The 19,571-nt window shown below is 41.3% G+C and overlaps 1 protein-coding gene across 6 annotated transcripts in view; it reads left to right on the forward strand.

Moving 5' to 3' along the window:
- arvcfb (ARVCF delta catenin family member b) overlaps positions 1-19,571 on the forward strand; it is a 219,705-nt gene that overhangs the window by 152,857 nt on the left and 47,277 nt on the right. For all 6 annotated transcript variants that reach the window (XM_069138258.1, XM_069138260.1, XM_069138257.1 and 3 more), the window contains one exon: positions 11,997-12,180. In XM_069138258.1, the coding sequence (XP_068994359.1) occupies positions 11,997-12,180 (184 nt within the window). The remainder of the gene's footprint in view (positions 1-11,996; positions 12,181-19,571) is intronic.

Consider the following 19,571-nt stretch of genomic DNA (forward strand, 5'->3'; position numbering starts at 1 on the left):
ATATAAAAGCATAAAGTTGTGGTTTCAATGTGAGCGTACAGATATAAAGTGTTATTTATTTTTGCTCATCAAACTCTTGGCAAGAAGGCAAATAAGCGTTCTTACCATAATTTTAAAAGGAATGCTTCTTTTCAACAAACAGTAGAATCACAAATTTGTGTGATGAGGTTGAAGTGGGATGATAGATGTCGATGTCTTGGAACTATTTTGGGATCAGATCATCATCTCGTTTTATTGTTTTACAGTTTGGTGTTTTGCCTGTTTTTATTATTATGTATGCAATTTTGCCTTCATTTTCCATATCATGATACGCCGATGTTAGAATGTGACTTTAATTGTCTTCACCCAGTTCGAGCTGCCAATCACTGCATTCTGCAAATTCTCACGTTCATATTTCCCTTTAAACTACAGTGTGGGTGTCATGTGGATGACATGATTTAGATTACTTATCTGTCTGATCGCATCCCTTCATTAAGGCATCATTTCCAATCGCCCTGCCGTGGGATTCTTCTACGATATGAAAACAACCTGTGCGGCAGCGATGCAGTCGAGCCTGTTGGCTGTCTTCTCCACTAACTGTGAGATTCCTCGTGCTGTCTGCCTAATTAGTCTCAACTCTGTCTCACACACCGAAGTGCTGCTTTGAAGCCTTTAAGCTGATATGATAGTACCTTAGTATGCCAGTCCTTTCCAATCATGGGCTGCATACTTCCCCGTCACTTACACCTTCCGTCCAGTTGGCTGCCGCAATCTCGCGCTCTGCATAGTAATGCGGGTGTGAGTCGTGCTATATTAAAAAGCTGACTTTTGAGTGTTTTACACACGTTGCTATTTTGCCGTATTTACGTCTACATATCGCCTCGGCCCTCTCACGTTGTGCGATAAGTTGGTGTCTGAGGCATACTTGCTTAATTACTGCTGAAATGCGTAATTCCCTATATGCTAGTAAGGAGAGATAACAATGCATTCAGTGCTGTAATTAATCATTCTTTTAATTCTACAGATGTCGCATTTTCCTTGCGGAGGGCTCTTCGTGCAACTCGAGAGTGACATACGTTAACGAGCGAATTAGTCAATTTTAGAGTCACAAAGATCACACTCGAGTCCTAACATGGAACAAACATTGTGATGTTTGATCACTTTAACCTTATTATGCAGCACTGTGAGCAGAAAGAGACACTCAGGAAGCGGATTCGCTATAGCAGACGGCGTATAAACCTTGATCTCAGCTGAAGAATCTATTGGCTGCGTCGGGTAACGAGATATGTTTTAACGCCTTTAAGAGGAGCTACTGATTCAGATAGGGTTTCCTCTCCTTGACCTCCTAAATGTCACCAGGGGAATACAGTTGTGCCTATGTGTGCTCGGCTAATCCTCCAACACAATTGGTTTGACCTGACACACTTTGGCTGGCATGCACACTTTGTCATCTAAGAAGGAGGCTTTTGTTGTTGGTGCACATGTGTGAAAAAGGAGAAGCACTTTAAAAGTGATACTTGACCTTTGTGAAGTCGCTGCCAAGGGAAAATCCAGTGTCCGAACCCCACCCCGCCCCACCCACCCTGAGAAAATTGAAGGGGTTGCTTTTTATGTAGTTGTACAGTTTAGGGAAGGGAAATTGCTGTGGAGCTATAAGTTTTGGCAGCTGTCAATGGTTTGTAGCTGGGTGTCATGTTGTGAATGCTTGTGAGGCTGTGGCCTTGAAGGGTGAATATCAGTAAAATATATTGGCTATTGACAGCTTCAATTCAGAGGTATTGACAGTGATACAAGCCCCTAAAAAAAACATGCACTGTGTGTGTGTGTGTGTGTGTGTGTGTGTGTGTGTGTGTGTGTGCGCGCGCGCGTGTGCGCGTGTGTTTCCTTTGCGGTGACAGAGATGTTGCAGTGAGCGATGACTGTGCCGCAGCAGAAATGATTGCCTTTACAGCACCGTGTTGCTCCCTATCGTAGCTAAAAATAACCCTGCACCACAAGACAAGGAGGGCAGAATGGAGGGAGGCGTATTTTTCCCCCTCTCTCTCACTCATTATCCAACCCTCCCTCGCTCAATCTAATTTTTTCACTCCTTCATTCATTATCTACACTCTGGCTGATTCTCTCTCTCTCTCTCTCTCTCTCTCTCTCTCTCTCTCTCTCTCGCTGGTTTGTCTCCCCCGTCTCCCTCCGTCTCTTTTAGGTCTTTTAGGTCTCCGTCTTTTAGGTTTCCATTGCCAGAGCTCTGGCCCCAGTAAAAACAGGCCAGTCACAATGCGAGCTCGGCTTACAGCCGCAGCCCGCGTGTGGCTGGAATTGGCCGTGTTTTTCTACAATTAAATATAATTGGGGGGGGGTTTAAATATAGGCCCCGTTTTCTTCGTCCATGTGTTTAAGAGTTTGCCATTGGAGTTTGTGCCGTCCCTGTAAAACCACAGAGAGCTCTGTTTTCTACGGGTGGGGAAACGGGTGACGTGGAAGGAACTGAGTGGTTTTATTTTCCAACACACAAGACAGACAGACAGACAGACAGACAGACCGACCTACCGACCAGCCGCTCATATTTTTAGAGCTTTGTACTGTTCAGAGTAATTCTGCTTTCCCTGCCGGTAGGCTCTGGGGCTGTTTGTACCCTTGAGCAATTCCCACTCTGGAAATGTAGATTATTAAGCGGATTTGTCTCCCGTTTTTCCCTGCAGGAGATGTCTGGGTTCTGTGGACTGACAGACAGGCAGGTGCCGGGTGCTTGCCTTTGTCGTTTGGATGAAAAATGCATCTAGTTGGCAGGGATTTAAGCTAGAGGAGAGATAATGTCTAGACACATGTGCATGTCTGTGCCAAGCTTTGGTGCATAATATATAGTGTTGTCTCATGAATGCTTCGGTCTAAAGCATTTAAAACATTTCGAAACTAAAAGCTTACACAGGTTATTTATAGTCAGCTGTGAGATTATTAAACGTTGACACAATATTTTTCAGGTTGACAAACCAGCGAACAATATTCATTAATATTATCTTGAACCTGCATTATTAGACATTGAGCAACTTCAGCATTCATTTGGAGTCCTGCTTTTGTCAGCCTGACAAATATAAGTGAAATATTCACTGTCCTTGTAGCTTTGTTTTGGAAATTAGCAGCTTCAAATCTTGAAAACTCAGAGTTGTGGTGAGGATCTATGCTAACTATGATGATGATGGTGGCTTTTATCTGAAATGTGTTCCTTTTATGTGCACAGTAAATTCAAGATTATTGATCTATGAGCGTTGGTAGTCTGTTCTGTTTACATCTTCAATAACTCCTGATGGAAATAACTGCCTAGCAGGAGGAATGGCATCAAATAAACAAAAAATGAGCTGCAGTGCAGAAATAGCATATCATTGGTCTACCACAGCAATGCACAGTCACTTTAGAGCGAAGCGCCGAGCAAACGATCCATTAACAATAACTAGCTTTGTTTCCAGACAAAGTAAGTTTAATGTTGGACGTGAGGAGAAAACAACGGCCCTCACCTCAAATGATTGCTCAGCATGCTTCCCATCGGCTTTGCTGAAGTCGAGGGGTTTTGAAGTTCCACTTGTTGAGCCCATGATGAGAGCAGCGTGGGTGGAGGGGTGACTCGAATAGTTCCATGTGAAAACGGAATATTATTATTACTTAAAATGCCAATCTCGACTGTCTACTTGTATTTGTACAACAAAGTTCTTACACTTTGACATTTTTAATTGTAACCCCGTTGCATTTGCAGCGATGAGTGCAGCATCAAACCGACTCTCTACACCAACAGACAGTAAAACTTTTCACAGCAGTCTCTCTGATATGCCATAGCAGGAGAAGTACAGGTGTAATTAATAACATGAATTAGTAATAGCTGTGTCCCATTTTGGTGTCCCAGTTCCTGGGCTTTCATATTTTGCATGCAGGCTTGCTTGAATGACGTACTAATGCAGTCGATAGGACTTTGTTCGTGTTATTAATTACAACTGTGCTTTTATAGCCATGACAAATCCAAATATTTACTGAGACGGAGCTAGCGTTAAAAGTCTACCAGCAAATCTCAAGGTGAAAAGTGATAACACATTTGACATTTTAAAACAAACTGGGCAGAAATATTTGACACTAAAAGGAACACAGTTGGTCGTAATTTTCGTTTTACTCAGCACTACTCACAAAACAAGGGCAGCAGACAAGCGTCGGCTTGTGAATCACCGCTCAAATGTTGGCAGGGTTGGACTGGGAAGGACAACGGTTACTGTACTGTACTGTATTTAACTCTAATCATGACACTGGCATCTGGACACTACTGGAATCTGGACAATACAAATGTTCATTGAAGTAAGATTTCCCATTTCCATTTTATTGTCACAAAGGACTCAAATCAAAGTGTTAACATGAAGAAGCATCCTGCTCCAGGTTGCCTGACACTCACTGGTCTCCGCACGGTTTTAAGATTTATAACATGTGGTGTGCTGATATGCAGGACACACACACGTGTGACTCGTACACAGAGGTGTGACTCGTACTCGTGGTGCTTATGATGATGGTGAATGCAGTGAAGTCATTTTCAAGGTGGCCAACATACCTGAGGTCCCCCACCATGAGCCATGAGACCACTCGCTGAGGTCAACATTGGCAAATGTGTGTGTGTGTGAGTGTGTGTGTGTGTGTGTTGCCTCGACCTTCCTACGTCATTCCATTAACTGCTTACAACCTGATGGCCCCTCCCCCCCGACCACACACACACACACACACACACACACACACACACACACACACACTTACTGTATATAAATCTTCGATTTCTCCTGTTTTGTGAGTATTTGCTCCAAAGTGAGTCCACGTATTGAGGCCTCCTTCCTCTCTTCCTCTTTTTATACCTCTTTGTGGCCTTTAAATTATTATTATTTTTTTCCTAACTGTGCCTCCATCCTTTTGTACCACTGAGAGCGTGGTGGATGGGGTGAAGGGTGAGGAGGAGGAGGAGGAGAGGAGGAGGAGAACGGTAATGGGCAGAACTAAGTTAATAGCCCTGCTTGAAGAGCAACATGCCTGCTAGTGGTGCCTGGAAAATTCAATTAGCCTCCGCCACAGCTTCCAGTCCCAGTCCCTCCCATCCACATATCACAGGGAGAAGAAGACAGGGGTGTAAAAGAAACCAAAAGGAATAAACAGAAACAGGAGGCAACATTTGGTTAATACTCAGCCCACAACTTGTCTCCTTTGCTTCCCATCTTGTCTTTTACTTCAGCAAATATGCACACACTGTTTTGATCCAAGATTTGGAGGGTTTGTGGCAGTAAAGGATGGAAAAGGCACGTAATAATGTACAAGTTTTACTTGCCCCGTGTTTGGATTGGATTTAAAGCAAAGGAAACGAAAAACAATTTCCAGATTTATGGGAAAATCCAAACATTGGAAAAGATTGTTTCTGCATTCATATCCGATAACAACGTTTTTCAGAAATACACATTTTCCTATTTATGAGAACTGAAGTGTAGATGTCTTGGGAGATATTTTCATAGCTGAATGAGTTCTGTTTACAGGAATATATATGTATTACAGTACGTCTTACAACCTGATTTACAAATAAATCTTTATTACATGCAGCTTTTTAGAAAATGTCTTTCACCACCAACTCAACCAGACTGTTTACCCCTTCAGAACTTGTCTCAACAGATAAACAACATTAATAAACCAGAGAGGAAAAGCTTTTTTTTAGATCTTGAAAGCAGTTTGACTTGGTTGTTAAAGGTCATGGTAAAGTCTTGGAATGTTATATTGTGGCCCTGCCGGGAATCCTGACTTCATGAGATAACAAACAAAAGTCACTTGCTATCTGAGATCGTAATTTCGTTTTTGAACCGGTGACTCCTTTTTCCGTTGGACATAAACACTCGGCACGGAGATGCATTAAGATCTGATCATCAAAGCGAACCTGGAAGTGAAAATGGACAGAGCTGAACATGTTTTCAACCTGTTAGAAATCACAATCAGGGTGTAGGCAGGCAGTGCAGCTGAAAAAGAGATTTAAAATTTTGGAACAAGTTGGCAGATTCACCAACAAGAAGCTGAATCCAAGGGAGAGTTAACTTAGGGACATGATTTAGTTTCACTAGGCTTTAATATTCTCAAAACGTGGTCCAAGTAAGGTCAATAAAATGTGTTGTAGATAATCAAAAATAAAATAGTATTTAAGGAAATCTGTAAGCGTCTTTTATTTTAAATTATATTTTTTTATAGATGTGCTTTGAAAAATATAAACTCCATCACTTCTATCTTTTGATTGTGTCCTATAATTTGTATTATATCTTAAAGATTTTAAAAAAATATCTGTGGACCATTGACTCTATATAGAAATAGGTGTCGTCTCCTGATATGAAAAGTGTAGCTAAATGGGAAGTGCTTCAAAGTGCAATACCACTGATGCCCACTAGGTGCTGGCGCCAAAAATCTCTGGCTCCAATAGACTCCCATTCAAAAGGCATCAACTTATTTCATGAGTCAATAAAAGCCAATAATTTCATACCACAAGTCATTATGATGTCATTAGCTAAATTTACAGCTTCTGATCAGAGTTCTGGTGGTCCTTCAGAAAATAACTCCATAATTAATTAGCTATTAGGCCTCAAAGAGAGGTCTGTTTGGAGGCATGCTTGGTTTGATTGACATGCCCGGGGGTGTCTGCTGCCAGGTTGATGGTGTAGATATAGTGTCCTGGGGTTTCACGGCTTCAAAAGCCAGTTCACAAATCAATGTGTGACATCATGGCGGGACTGTAGACAGAGGAGTCTCAGCGTAAATCTGTTGTTATAGGAAGGTTCAGGCAGAGTTCAGACAAAATACTAAAACTGCAGACTTGAACCAAGAGCAGCGCTTCAGAGGTTTGGATCACCCGCAGAAAGTTTCTGAAATAGAAGCAGATTGGCTGTTTTTCAAACCCAAAATGACTGCACCATCTACCGATACAGTAATGAAGCTCTCGGCTGCCATTTATCTATTATTTGGCAGCTCTGCAGTCTGCCTGCTCACAAAGCTAAGTTTTAAGGTGGTGCGGTTTTGACGGCTGACAATTCTGTCAAAACTAATTGCAACAGTCTGGTTACAGTTTATATATTTATGATGCTTTTTAAAAATCAGATATTTTGAAATTTGATACCTCCAAACCCGCAGATGTGTGTTCATATCAGGTGTAAAGTGAGCTTTTGACATCACAATTGCACGGTATCTGCCATCCCTAACACGCCCACCTCTGACAATCTGACAGAGGACAGCAAATGGACTAAATGTGACGCGGAGTCACCGGCCTGAAACAGAGGAAGGACGTGGGATGGAGATCGTCACTTCCACAGCACTCTGTCATCTTAAATAACCTTCTGTCAGTGGGCTGTATGCCTGTCGTACGTGATGGATCACACTCACGGCAGAGACATGCCTTTTCCTCCCCCTCTGGCATATGTGATCAGTGTTAGAGCTGACTGATTCCCGCCGGTGGACGACCAGAGGGGACAAAGTTTGCATGGCTGGATGTTACTTAATGGATCGTATAGGCGGACAAAGCGCAGATATCTTCTGCTACTATGACGTGCTGCGGTTTACACGAGCCTTCGCTTGTTTCCGTGAATTGCCTTTACGTTTTATACACGCAATATATTTCCAGCCATGTTGGTTACGGGGCCGTTGATCCGATTATACGATGATGTAGAAACAATAACACTGCAACGTTGTAGCGTGTAAATTAGAGGCATCATGCACTATTAATCTCATCGTGAGGCATAAACAGAATGTGAAACTTGATATCATAGAAATGAATGAGAACGATTACTTTTGTGGATTATTAATGCGCTGCTCGTATGTAGAAGATATGTGGCACGTTGCAGAGCTCATGAATTAGTACTGAATATTTCCAGAGTGTGACACTGAGAAGTTTTTCTTTCGTCTTCCTGAAGCTCGCGTCGCTCGGCGTGTCCCAAAGTGCACGTCGAATGTTGCCTGTCACAAGCAAAGCTGATGCTGATGACAAAACAGTGGAGGTAATCGAGCTGTCAGCCCGGCGGGCAGGCATGAATGTTAGCTAGCTGTCATCATACCAGAGTGCTCACACCACGAGTGCACGTGTGCTTTTAATTGGATTCATGCCTGGATGCTGATACTTCCTCTCAAACGCTCTCATGCGTCTGTTTGGAATAAGCGACAAAATTGACCCTGTGAAAGAGGAGAAGGGGAGAAAATGTGCATCGAGGCTGGAGCGCACGTCGTACTAAAAATAAAATTTGACGAGAGTTAGAAATGGTGGAAGATTTTGAAAGATCAACATGTCATTGTGCTAAATTCTACAGATATAAAAGACCAAAAAGGAGAATAAAGTAACAAGATGACTTGGTTTTAACTTTGATTTTTAGCCTTTACACATCCTGTTAACATTTCTTATTTGAATTTTACTATGTATGGTCATTCATAAGCTCTCGAGTCATAATTCTCAGCAGTGAATCGCTCTCCTTCCTGCATATGTTGAGATATTCTGCTACATTTTCACACAGTGAGCTTCATGAAATATTCCGCTGCCTCCGGAAATATTAATGAGTTGAGCACAGGGTCATTGTAGAATGTGAAATTTTGTAATCTTCTGTGTTGCTAATTTGTGTTATTTAACAAAATACAGTAAAACATATCATAATTGGGATTTTAATTTGTGCAAAAGGGTTTGCATATGTTTACATGCACAAACTTGCATCTGGTGAGGAGTAATACTTACTGAGGCGTCTTTAGTATTCTCAACCCAAAGCAGTTAAGTATGCAATAAGGAGGTCATAAGGAGATAGCACATAGACACACACCTGTGTTGAACAGCAGGTAGATCTGAGTGGATAACTCAATAAAGGCATTAAACAAACATGTAAACAACCCTGGTGCACTTTCTTCAACCATAACTTCAGTTCCGCTGATGAAAGAACTTTCTTATGTTTCAATAACATCTCAGCTTGTTTTGGTCCAAGTTTAATGTTCCGTGAAAGTGCTTGTAAAAAAAGAAAAATCAATGTGGAATTTGTGGAGGTATGAAATTTTTACAGTGAACACACGAAGCACAAAATTAAACCGGCCTTCATTCAACAATGTAATTACCTGAGCTTTGGTTGTTTAGGACTTTGGGGAATTTATATTTTCCCTGAAATTAGCCTGTCAGGCAATATTTACTCTCTGTACGTGTTGTGTTCCCAACAAGCTCTGCAAAACAAGTGGGTGTTTTTTTTTAGTAGGGTGTGATGTTATTCAGGATCATACAATATCTACAGGGATTTAAGAAGAATAAAATTACAGCATGTTGAATATTTTCAAGTCCCATAAACAAGATGTGTTTATGATAATCTCTGCATGCATACATACTGTGTACACAAAGTCAACGCTCGATATCCTGTGTGCCACTTATGATATGTGTGTGAAAGCGTCCCAGTGCAGAGCCACTGCTCAGCTCACCCATCCAATAGCTCCCCAGTCAGACACTGGTGGTCTCTGACGCACAGGAAATCAGTCTAGTCACCAACTGCAACAACAGAGAGAGAATGGAGGTACTGTGTTTCCGCTTCAGTAGATAATTCACTTTTTACAGAGATGTGATGCAGAGGGAGTGAAGAGGCAAAGGTCATGAATTGAATTCCAAATTAAAATATCACAGTAACACAGTATGTGGATTAGTCTGATGGGTTTTACTTTATTTATTTATTTTGATTTTCTTGGCAAAGGAAACCCGCCCTCTCAAGGCATAACCACAACAGAAGGACCCGAGTTATTTTTATCCCGGCTCTGTCCGCGGAGACGCTTTTATTATTTTTGTTCCCTGTGTGTGGAGAGCATGATTTAACAGAGGAAATATTGACCGTCTGGAAAATGTACAGAAACTCTTTTAAAGAGTGAGGCCAAGGAAGTATGACAGTTTCACTGCTCTGCTAATGGCCTGTTATTATGGGGCAAGAGGGAATCCCACACAGTGGGCGTCTGTGAATATGTGCGCACGACTGTATCGGTGTATTTAGACGTGCTGAATGCATGTGTCTTTGTGCCCTTTTGTTAGTGTGTGAATGTGGTTTTAACGTTAACGCTCTAGCTCCCTCGTCCTGTCCTTCCTTTGGAGGGGGGTGGCAGCAAAGATTTTTGTGTGAGGTGAAAAGGGCAGCTCCATGTTGTTTTTTTCTAAACCCAATGGAAAGTTTGTTATTGTGGTCTGGACTGCAGATTTGTCCCATTCACCAACACATTTAGCACTTACACACAGCAGCAGTGCTCAGGAAAGGCAAGTAAGGTTCTTGCTTCAAAAATGCATCACTACCATGATACACATATTCTTTAATTCAGTGGGACTCAGACGTTCTCATTAACTCCAGTACCCACCGTCAATAAACATCCAGGAATTCTCCTCAGACACTTCTTATATCTTCAGAACTCGCCTCAGACGTTTCCTCAGTGTTAAAGTAATCCGGTGATAGCCGTCTACACTTGAAACAGGAACTGCTAATAGCTAATTCTGTCTGCTTATGTAATTCGCTAGAATGTAAACAAATACCACCAAGAAAACAAAACGGGGCTCAAGTTGTAGCCCACAGCATAACTGACCGGATCCATGGCAACAACATACTTCCTGTTTACATCCCTCAAAATAAATAGATGTCGAACAAAGAGCAGTAATCAGAGTGCAAAATCTGTTTACATATGTCGTCCTGTCGCGCTATACACACTGCATATATGATATAATTACCATATTTTGGTAAAAGAAGGAGACTCAGTGATTTGTTATTCCTGCTTTGTACTTTGGAACAATAACTAAATGCTTGAACGTAAAAGTAGAAAAGAGAAGCTAAGTGATGAGAGACAAAGAAAACAGAAACGTGTCAAACATGAACTTGAGAGTATTTTCTTTTTCTTTATTTCGGTCTTAACATTTTTCGTTCTCCTTGAAGCGGAGGCTGCCTCGCTCCACATCCTCCATGTGTCTGAGTGAAAACCCATCTGATGCTGATGCTCAAACAGAGCATTTCATTTTTGCGGGGTTGGCTGCCTGGCTGTGCTGCCAAACATTCCCTCCTCTCTGCTTTGTCTGCCCGCCTCTCTTTTGTGAAACCTCACGATGCACATATATCCAGCTCAATTTAGTTTACTGAGTTTTTGTTTTTTTGGGGGGGAGAGAAGTAGAAAACAGGCTGGCTGTTCCAGAGACGTGCAGGCACACAGTAAAAAAAAACAAACCCCGCTGTTTGTCCTGCTCGGATTGTTTGGAAGAGAAAACAGAACAGAGATGATTGATGCACACATCCTGTTCGCTCTTTGTATGGACAGAAAAGCTGAAGCACTTCATTTACAGTGATCCTATACACTTAGTATCTGTAGAGTGCTTATGCACGAAGGTTTAAGTGGTTTGTTCAGCCATCAGCAGAACTGGCATTGGGTGCAGTCGTTGAGAAATATCAACTATGATGAGGTCGCTGCGACTTCTCTATTGGCAGAGAAATACCAGCAGAGTATTCGAGAAATATCACAGTGATATGGCTGCTATAAACTCCTATTGATCACAACATGGTGGGAGTCAGCTCAGCTCAGCAAGTGTTACAGTGATTTTTATTTTTTTTATATACTGTGCTGCAATATGGCCAGTTGATATCACATCTAATGAACATCCAATTTTGTTCTGTTATTTCTATAAAATGCAGTTTACTACCAAACTGAATGTTTTTTTTTTCTGCTTTACAGATGTCATTAAATTGTATCACTTTCATTTTCTGTTCACATTTTTTCTCCCTCCTCGCTCCCTTGTCCGTTGTTTACTTTTGTTCTTTGTGTTTTTCTCACCCTCAGATTCTCATTATTAGTTCATGTTTCTTCTTTAATTTCTCTTTCTCTCTCTCTCTACATATATGTCTATTCAAATATCCTCTTCTTTATCTTACATTCTCCCTAATCTCCTTTCCAAATGACCTGTTATCACGCTCCTCTTAATATATCTCATCATTTTCTTCCCTTCTTGTGCTCCTCTGCAGGAACCCTGTGGAATCTGTCGTCCTATGAACCCCTGAAAATGGTGATCATCAACCACGGCCTGCAGACCATGACCAACGAAGTCATAATCCCACACTCGGGTTGGGAGTACGAGCCCAACGAAGACTCGAAGCCGCGCGATGCCGAGTGGACCACCGTCTTCAAGAACACCTCCGGCTGCCTCAGGTAGGGTTCATTGAAACATGGTTCCAATCGACTCATCATTTCCCGCTGCAATGTGATGGAGATCACGCAGACTGATTGATTGCAGGTTCATTTATTTCGTCAAATTTTGTTTCTGAGATGCAAGAAAAGTTGAGAAATGGAAAACATTCCATGGAAAGATTTTATTCATGTTTTTAAAGGTGTTTAGATTACAGAGTCACATTAACAAAATGCCTGTTTTCGTGGCTTTTCCATAAAATGAAATGATAGTAAGTTTACATTTTTACATGTGAACTGACAGAAAATTACAGCTTTTCAAATATTAGCCTTTGATGCCTTTCTTTGTCACATGTGACAGTAAACTTTATAACTCTGGGTTTTAAACTCAATTTCACCATGAACTCTGGGAAATTTAAATAATTTGTTTCTGATATTTTACAGTCAAATTGATTAATTGTCAACGTGATCTGCAGCGCCACTCTGAATGTACCCTTTATTTAAAAAATAATCAAGCAAATCTGCATTTTAAACCAGACGTCCGATACATACTTCCAAATATTAGACATGAAAATTTAGGTAGCAACAATTTTCGGCTTAACGTTATTAAATAGATGAAAGAGTGAAAGATGTTTTATAGGAAGGAACAATACCGACAGACGTGGGGCGAAACTGTGGAGACAGATGACAGATTTATGCGGGTAAAAGTTTATCATGGTTTACAACATGCGGACACATTTCAGCGACCATCCTGGATTTATTTGAGGCTTCGCTCCTGACTCTTGAATGACGAGAACAAAACACCCTTCAGTTTGTTTTTACAAAGATAGCAGTTGCGGCGGCAGACAGGTGGGATGTATATGAGCCTGCCGGCTGACCCTGGGACTGGGTCACATTTAAGCTCTCTAGGTACTAAAATAATTTATTACACAGCAGATGCCTCCTCCCTGCTGTCCCTATCTGTAACTGTATGTATGTGAAGTATGCTGGATGTGTCTGCAGGGTGACTTTGATCTGTGACTTCAGAAAAACATAAAATGCTTTATGACATACCTCATACTTCTCACCCATGCAAGTATGTTCACAAGAGGTTTATCTGCTGTTGTATTCTGGGACACAGTTTGTCTGTTGCTCCTCTGCTTGTCTCTTGTCATTCTAATATGGGCTGGTTAACATTTTTGCCTCCATGGCCACACCAATGAGCAACATTAGCTGCAACCTAAGCAAGTTACGGATACATAATCACGCGAATGAAGTCAGTGTCAAGCTTGTTAAGGCAAATTAAGCCAACAGTGCAAACTGTGGTAACACTTTACAGTAAGGGTGAATGAATTATCATGAATTCATGCTTCCCTTCAGCATTAAAAACCCCATGAGTCGTCAGGAAGTAACATGAGTTCAAAGTCTTTCATTCATGATCTCATGCATGAACAACACATTAATTAAAGCTTTAACTAAGGTGAGAACATCATCAATGATTAGGATTTATTAAACATGATCATGATTAATTCTGGGTACATTTTTGGGTCTGTCCACTTACCTGCAGGTTACTGTAAATAAGACACAAACATAATAACTAAAACATTAGAACAATTGAAAAGCATTTGCTCTCACATCAATTGTTCTCTCACGTTGGAGCACTTACTGCAGTTTCACCCACAACGGATAGTAAAGATCAAATGTTCACTTTAAAGGCCACAAACATGATGAACTCATGAGTAACTAATTAGTTAATGATGATGTCATGATGTTCTCTGTTCTGCGTGAGTTTGGTTCAGTGGTCCAAATCTTTTTTGCAAAGAATTCCATCATGATCATGTTTAGTAATTCATAATCACTAATAATGTACTCACCTTAGCTCATGTGTTAATTAATGTGTTGTTCATGCGTGAGATCATGAATGACTGATGAAAGACTTTGAAGTCATGTTACTTCCTGATGATTTCATGAGGTTTTAATGCGTGAAGTCATGCAGGAATTCATGCATGAATCCTTGATAATTTATTCACCCTTAAGTGAAGTGTTTCTGGAAAACAACATGCAAACATGAAGTGGTATAATAAAACCTTTGAATGGATGTGACATTAGACTTTCTATATGAGCTACGGTCATGATTGAAACAGGACTGACTGAGTGGCTCTGCTCTGACTGTTTGCAGGGACTTCAGTAGAAACCTTCAGTTCTTCGGTCAGTCATCCAAACGATGTTAACTTCTCCATTTCCGCGTTGACATACTTCCCTGTTGAAGCGGTGTGACTCACGCAGCTGTCCTGCCGACCCTTTTGGGTCCACTTCTTTGAAAAAATGAAGGTCGGCTTCGACTCTAAACTTCCCACATACACACACCGTCGAGGTCCTGATGGTCCTTGTGAAGCAGTTACACTGTTGTTCGCTGCTCGGATCACACAGCTGCAGGATGATTGTTTGGCTTGAACCTTTTAGTGAGCAGGAAACTGCTGCATCACTTCAAATTGGCCGAACAGAGTTGTAGCCGCACTGTTGGGTTCAGATTGTTCTCTAAAAGTTAGATGTCCAGTTTATGGCAGTAATAGCTGCTGAATTTTTTTCTTCCCGAAAAACAACCTTACAACCTGCAAACAGTGCTGCTCCATCACCATATATTATTAATATATCAGCCCCTTTATCACCCAACTACCACCGAGAAGTAAAGTACTGACCACAGAAGTGAAGATTGGGTTTGACGAACATACTGTACATGGAGCCGTACAGACTCACACAGGTCCATTATCAACAGACATAATGTGTTCGTGGTGAAGCTGCTCTGCGACAACCTTGACTTAAAAGTGCTTTGTTAAAATGGATTCCTGGCTGCAGTTCACTGAATGTTTCTGATATCTCTGTATGAAAACACTGACGGAGAAGAACATCGTGAGCCGTCAGACATCAACTAAAGAAATTCAATATAGCAACAGATTTTTTTTGACCAATAAAACTCTGCTTTGACATTGTGTACATTCCTCTATTTATCTTATATGGAAAACATTTATTTTCTTCCTCTTTATCTCGCAGCGCCAGTTGTCCGTGGGTGCTCTCAGATGGGTGTAAGTGCTTGAACTCCTGAGCACCCACAGGGTCGCGGTCACTTATTTTGTGTTTCAAAGCAGCCCAATAACAAAGCCAATGTTCCCGTTCACATCGTGCGTCCTTCTATTTCTGTTGTCGCAGGACTGCACAAAGAAACAACAGTAGTTTGGTAAGTCTTATATGTGCCACCTACATGTCAAACAAGGCTAATTCTAATTAAAAGGCTGTTTTTGAACTTCATAAAGACATATTGTGTGTTTTACAGACATATTAATAAGTAGTAAAAGGAGAAAGACTCATGGCCTCTTCATGTAGGTGTCTTTACATTCAACTACTTCAGTTATCAATTTGTTTTTCATTTCTCCCTAAAAAAACAAAACTATCCAATTTCAGCTTTCAATTTCTGAGAATTTGCTGCTTTCCTTTGTAACATTTAAAAGTAAAGTGAACATCACATTTGAAGATGTCTCCTTGGGTTTTACAGCTTGCTGACATTTTATCGACCAAGTGATTTAATGTTTAATTCCAGAAAATGAAAAATAGAGAATTGATTGATCACGAAAAAGCTCCACCTCAGACTTGTCCAATTATAAAATGTACCTTTGTAACACATTATGCACTGTGGTTTTTGTTTTTGTTTTGTGGAAGCTGAATACCTAACAGTAAAACCGACGACAGTTTGTCAGGCAAAAAGTAAAAAAAAAAAACTGCAAAATCAAAACATCCTCTCCATCTGTCGTTTAAATGCCGTTATCAACTAAGGGTGACAACTTAAGTGCAGCGATCTTGAGTTGGTGTTATTAACGTTCAAGTAGTTTCCCCGGCTGCGTGGATCTCCTCTCTTCTACCTTCATTGCTGAATCTGTCGTTTTGGCTCCGGCTCAGAGTGACAGACTGTAGTAAAGCGTGAAATACACTGTGTGTGTGTGTGTGTGTGTGTGTGTGTGTGTGTGTGTGTGTGTGTGTGTGTGTGTGTGTGTGTGTGTTGTCGTGCCTAACACCTTGGCTGTGCCATCTCCTCCACCGGCCAGCCAAGCCTGTCTAGACTGTAATCCGGAACTCCTCCGGTACGAGACGCTGCTGGTTTACATCCAGAACAATTGAACATCCCAATCCAGCACAGACAAAAAGTCTCAGCGTCAGAAGGTTTCCAGCCGAGTGTTTTTTCCTCAGACGGTGAGTGTGGAAACTCGCCTGGAATTGTAGAACATCTTCCGCTGAGTTGAAGAGCAGCATTAATGAACCAAGAGGGAATAAATGAAAGCGTTGTGATATAGCTGAGAAAAGTCACAGAGAAGTCATGGAATTTTACATCAGGGCCGCGGTGAGGATGCAGCTCTCCCTGTTTCGAGCTGTTTATTATTGTCTCTCTTATGATTTCCATCGGTATCTGTCTTTTGCGTGTATGTTTTTGTTACTCTCCAACCAAACACAGTATCCACACCCCGTCACCCCTTGATGCCACATATCTCATTTCTGTCACATATCGCAACATCTCATCATCACGCCTTTGACCCTCGATGCAGGCCCTGCTGACGAGAAATGTGTCTCCATGGTAACTGTAGCTAAGCCCCGCAGTTGCCTAGACGCAGGGTTTGTGCACCGGGGGAGAAGTGCTGATGCCAGGGAGAATCTGTTTACTCACGCCAGCAGAGACACAGCTTACACCTCAATAAAGCCGGGAATAGTTTTATTATAACGGCCTCCTCTGTCAATAGGGGCCCGCATATTTACAGTGTTTACGCTGTGGGCTTATTGAAAAGGAAACAGCGTGTGTATGTGTGTTGTGTTTGGTAGTGGGTCCACGTCAGAGCCAGGAAACATGAGCTGCTTCTCAATTGGAACTGTTCCCAGTAAATAAATGGGGAGTAAGTGTGAGTGCTTTACTATTCTGCCTGTTAATTAATGCAGGTTTGATCCTATACGGACCACCCGTCTACATCACTGCTTTCATACGTGTCGTGTTTATGATATGCCTAATCAGAGGTGGAGTTTACTGGTCTGGCCACAAAAGACGAAGAATGATTCAGTTGAAATGAATGAGCATGCAAGAGTCATTTCACGTCGGGAAAAGTCTTGTCAAACATGACGGATTTCCTGGTTTTCCTGCAGGTTGGTGTAAGAACACGGTTTGTGTTTATATTCTTAGCAGTAGTGGTTTGTCGCTACATTAAGAGCATTTACTTAAATATTGCACTGAAGTACGAATTTCCGAGTACTTAAAAGAATTTCTCGAGGGAGATGCACATTTGCCAGCTAGATTGATTTGACACCTATTGTTCCATAAATTATGATGCATTTCAAGAGATTAAATTGCCCAACAGTATGCAACATTGGCCAACTATAACAGCAACATGATACATACACATTAAAACATCAGTATCTGTTAATATAATACCCAGTATAATAGTACAACACTTAGAGGGGCTGTTTTTCTGCATTGAATTCCTCTACTTCTGGCACTTCAAGGACATTTTCTTTATAATATGCTGCTGTAACTAATAATTTAAGAGCTAACTGAGGATTTACAAATGGAAAGGATTTAAATACTTCCTTCATCACTTTGCCTCAGTCAGTCTCAGAGTCAGACATATAATTTTTGCATTATAAGAAAGATAATTTTTATACTTCTGCTTTTTTAAGTTCAACAAAAGGGAATTAAGGTTTGGTTTCCATACTTGTAATTTCCCACCAACATCTACGGTTTGTTCAGCAGTTCAAATAGATCTTAGTTTGCACTTATTGACATGTGTTTCCTAAGATGACAGAGCAACCAGCCAATCAGAGCTTTGTAGTCAGTATTAGTAAAACGGGGCGTCAACTTCCTGTGACAGAAAACTCACCATTAAATTGGCTTCGAAGAGGGATAAACCTGATGAAGCCGTAGAGGCTGTCCACTCACAGAAATGACACATATGTCTTCGATGAATGTGACAGATAGTGACAGCTGAACACAAACAAATAAATCACTGCTGCACAATCAACCCAATATCCCAAATAATTAGTCTGAATAAATAAACTATTCTGGCACCTTAAATCTCCCAATAATACATGCAAATTTAGATTTCAGCATGTTTTCTTTTTCCTTTTCCTTTTCCTTTTCCTTTTTTTCTTTTTACTCCATTAGGTGAAAAATCTGAACAAGGATTATATCAGAAGCTAAATCAATACTAAATCAGAAGTGGAATCAGAATTGATAGAAACCTAAAGAATACCCACCCCGAGCGTACACACATGCTCCTGCCACACTGCCGCTGACCTTGCAGGGCGATAGCAGAGGTCGGCCGTGTCTCCATCCATCTCACTCAGTCCTGCTGTAGTCTATTCCTTCCAGCTGCTCTATTGTCCTCTGACACCCACATGACTCTGAGTGACCTTCACACCCACACTTGATCTGATAGAGCAGAAACACTATAGACTCGTCCAGATCACAGTGACGGGCTGTCAGTGTGTGGGCGGATACTGACGGCCACAGACAGACCTCTGAATGTACACCTTCTTAATCTTTTAGCATCAAAACGATAAAATATGACACGCAGAGACCCGAAAATGGTCAGAATTTTCTTTCAAAATAAGAGCCTTTTCATAATGGCACTGATGCATTGTGGTTTTCCTTTTTCTTTCTGGCACTAGGAAGAACGACACAACACTGCCAACCAACAATATCCTAAAAATTGTTTTTCCTGGTTAATGATAAGAGACCATATTTGAGTATAGCCAAATTTCCTCCATTTCTGTGCTTGATTGTCATCGGAAAAAAAAAAGTCCTTATTTCCTCTTGATTTGCAGTATTGTTGTATTGTGTGTATGAATTAGTGTAATTAGTGTAATGGCTGTCCATCCAGTAGTGGTTGAGTCTGGACCAAAGCTGACCAACCAACATGCTGCTGGCATGCTCGAAAACCACAGACTGTATATAAAAGTGGACGTAACTTCTGTGTCTGAAAAGTGAGTCCGATGCGGAAGTGCCTTAAGCTGCAATACCGCCCAGGGCCACTAGAGGTTGGCTCCAAAAAGCCCCAGACTCCGTAGACTCCCATCCAACTTCTCTCACGAAATTTAAAGTCAATACATTTTTTTCCACACGTTATTTTTTTTTTTTTTGCTAAAGTCGTTCCTTCTTATTCATTTTCTGGTTGTCCATCTTAAAAATACTCCCATCATTAATGAGAAAATTGTTTTAGGGGTGTGTCTGTTTGATTGACAGGCCTGTGGTGCACTCAGGTTACAGCTATCAGTGGGCGGGACATAGTATCGCCGGGTTTCCAATCAGATCGAGTCAGAGCCACCGCGCGCTCCCCCCCCCAGATCGTCCAAATATGGTCACTTCCTGCTCCAAACTGCTCGGGACTAGCAAGATGGCGCTGGCC

This window comes from Embiotoca jacksoni, unplaced genomic scaffold (genome assembly GCF_022577435.1).
Source record: "Embiotoca jacksoni isolate LCO1_2020_lvr unplaced genomic scaffold, fEmbJac1.0.p SCAF_8, whole genome shotgun sequence".
NCBI lineage: Eukaryota > Metazoa > Chordata > Actinopteri > Embiotocidae > Embiotoca > Embiotoca jacksoni.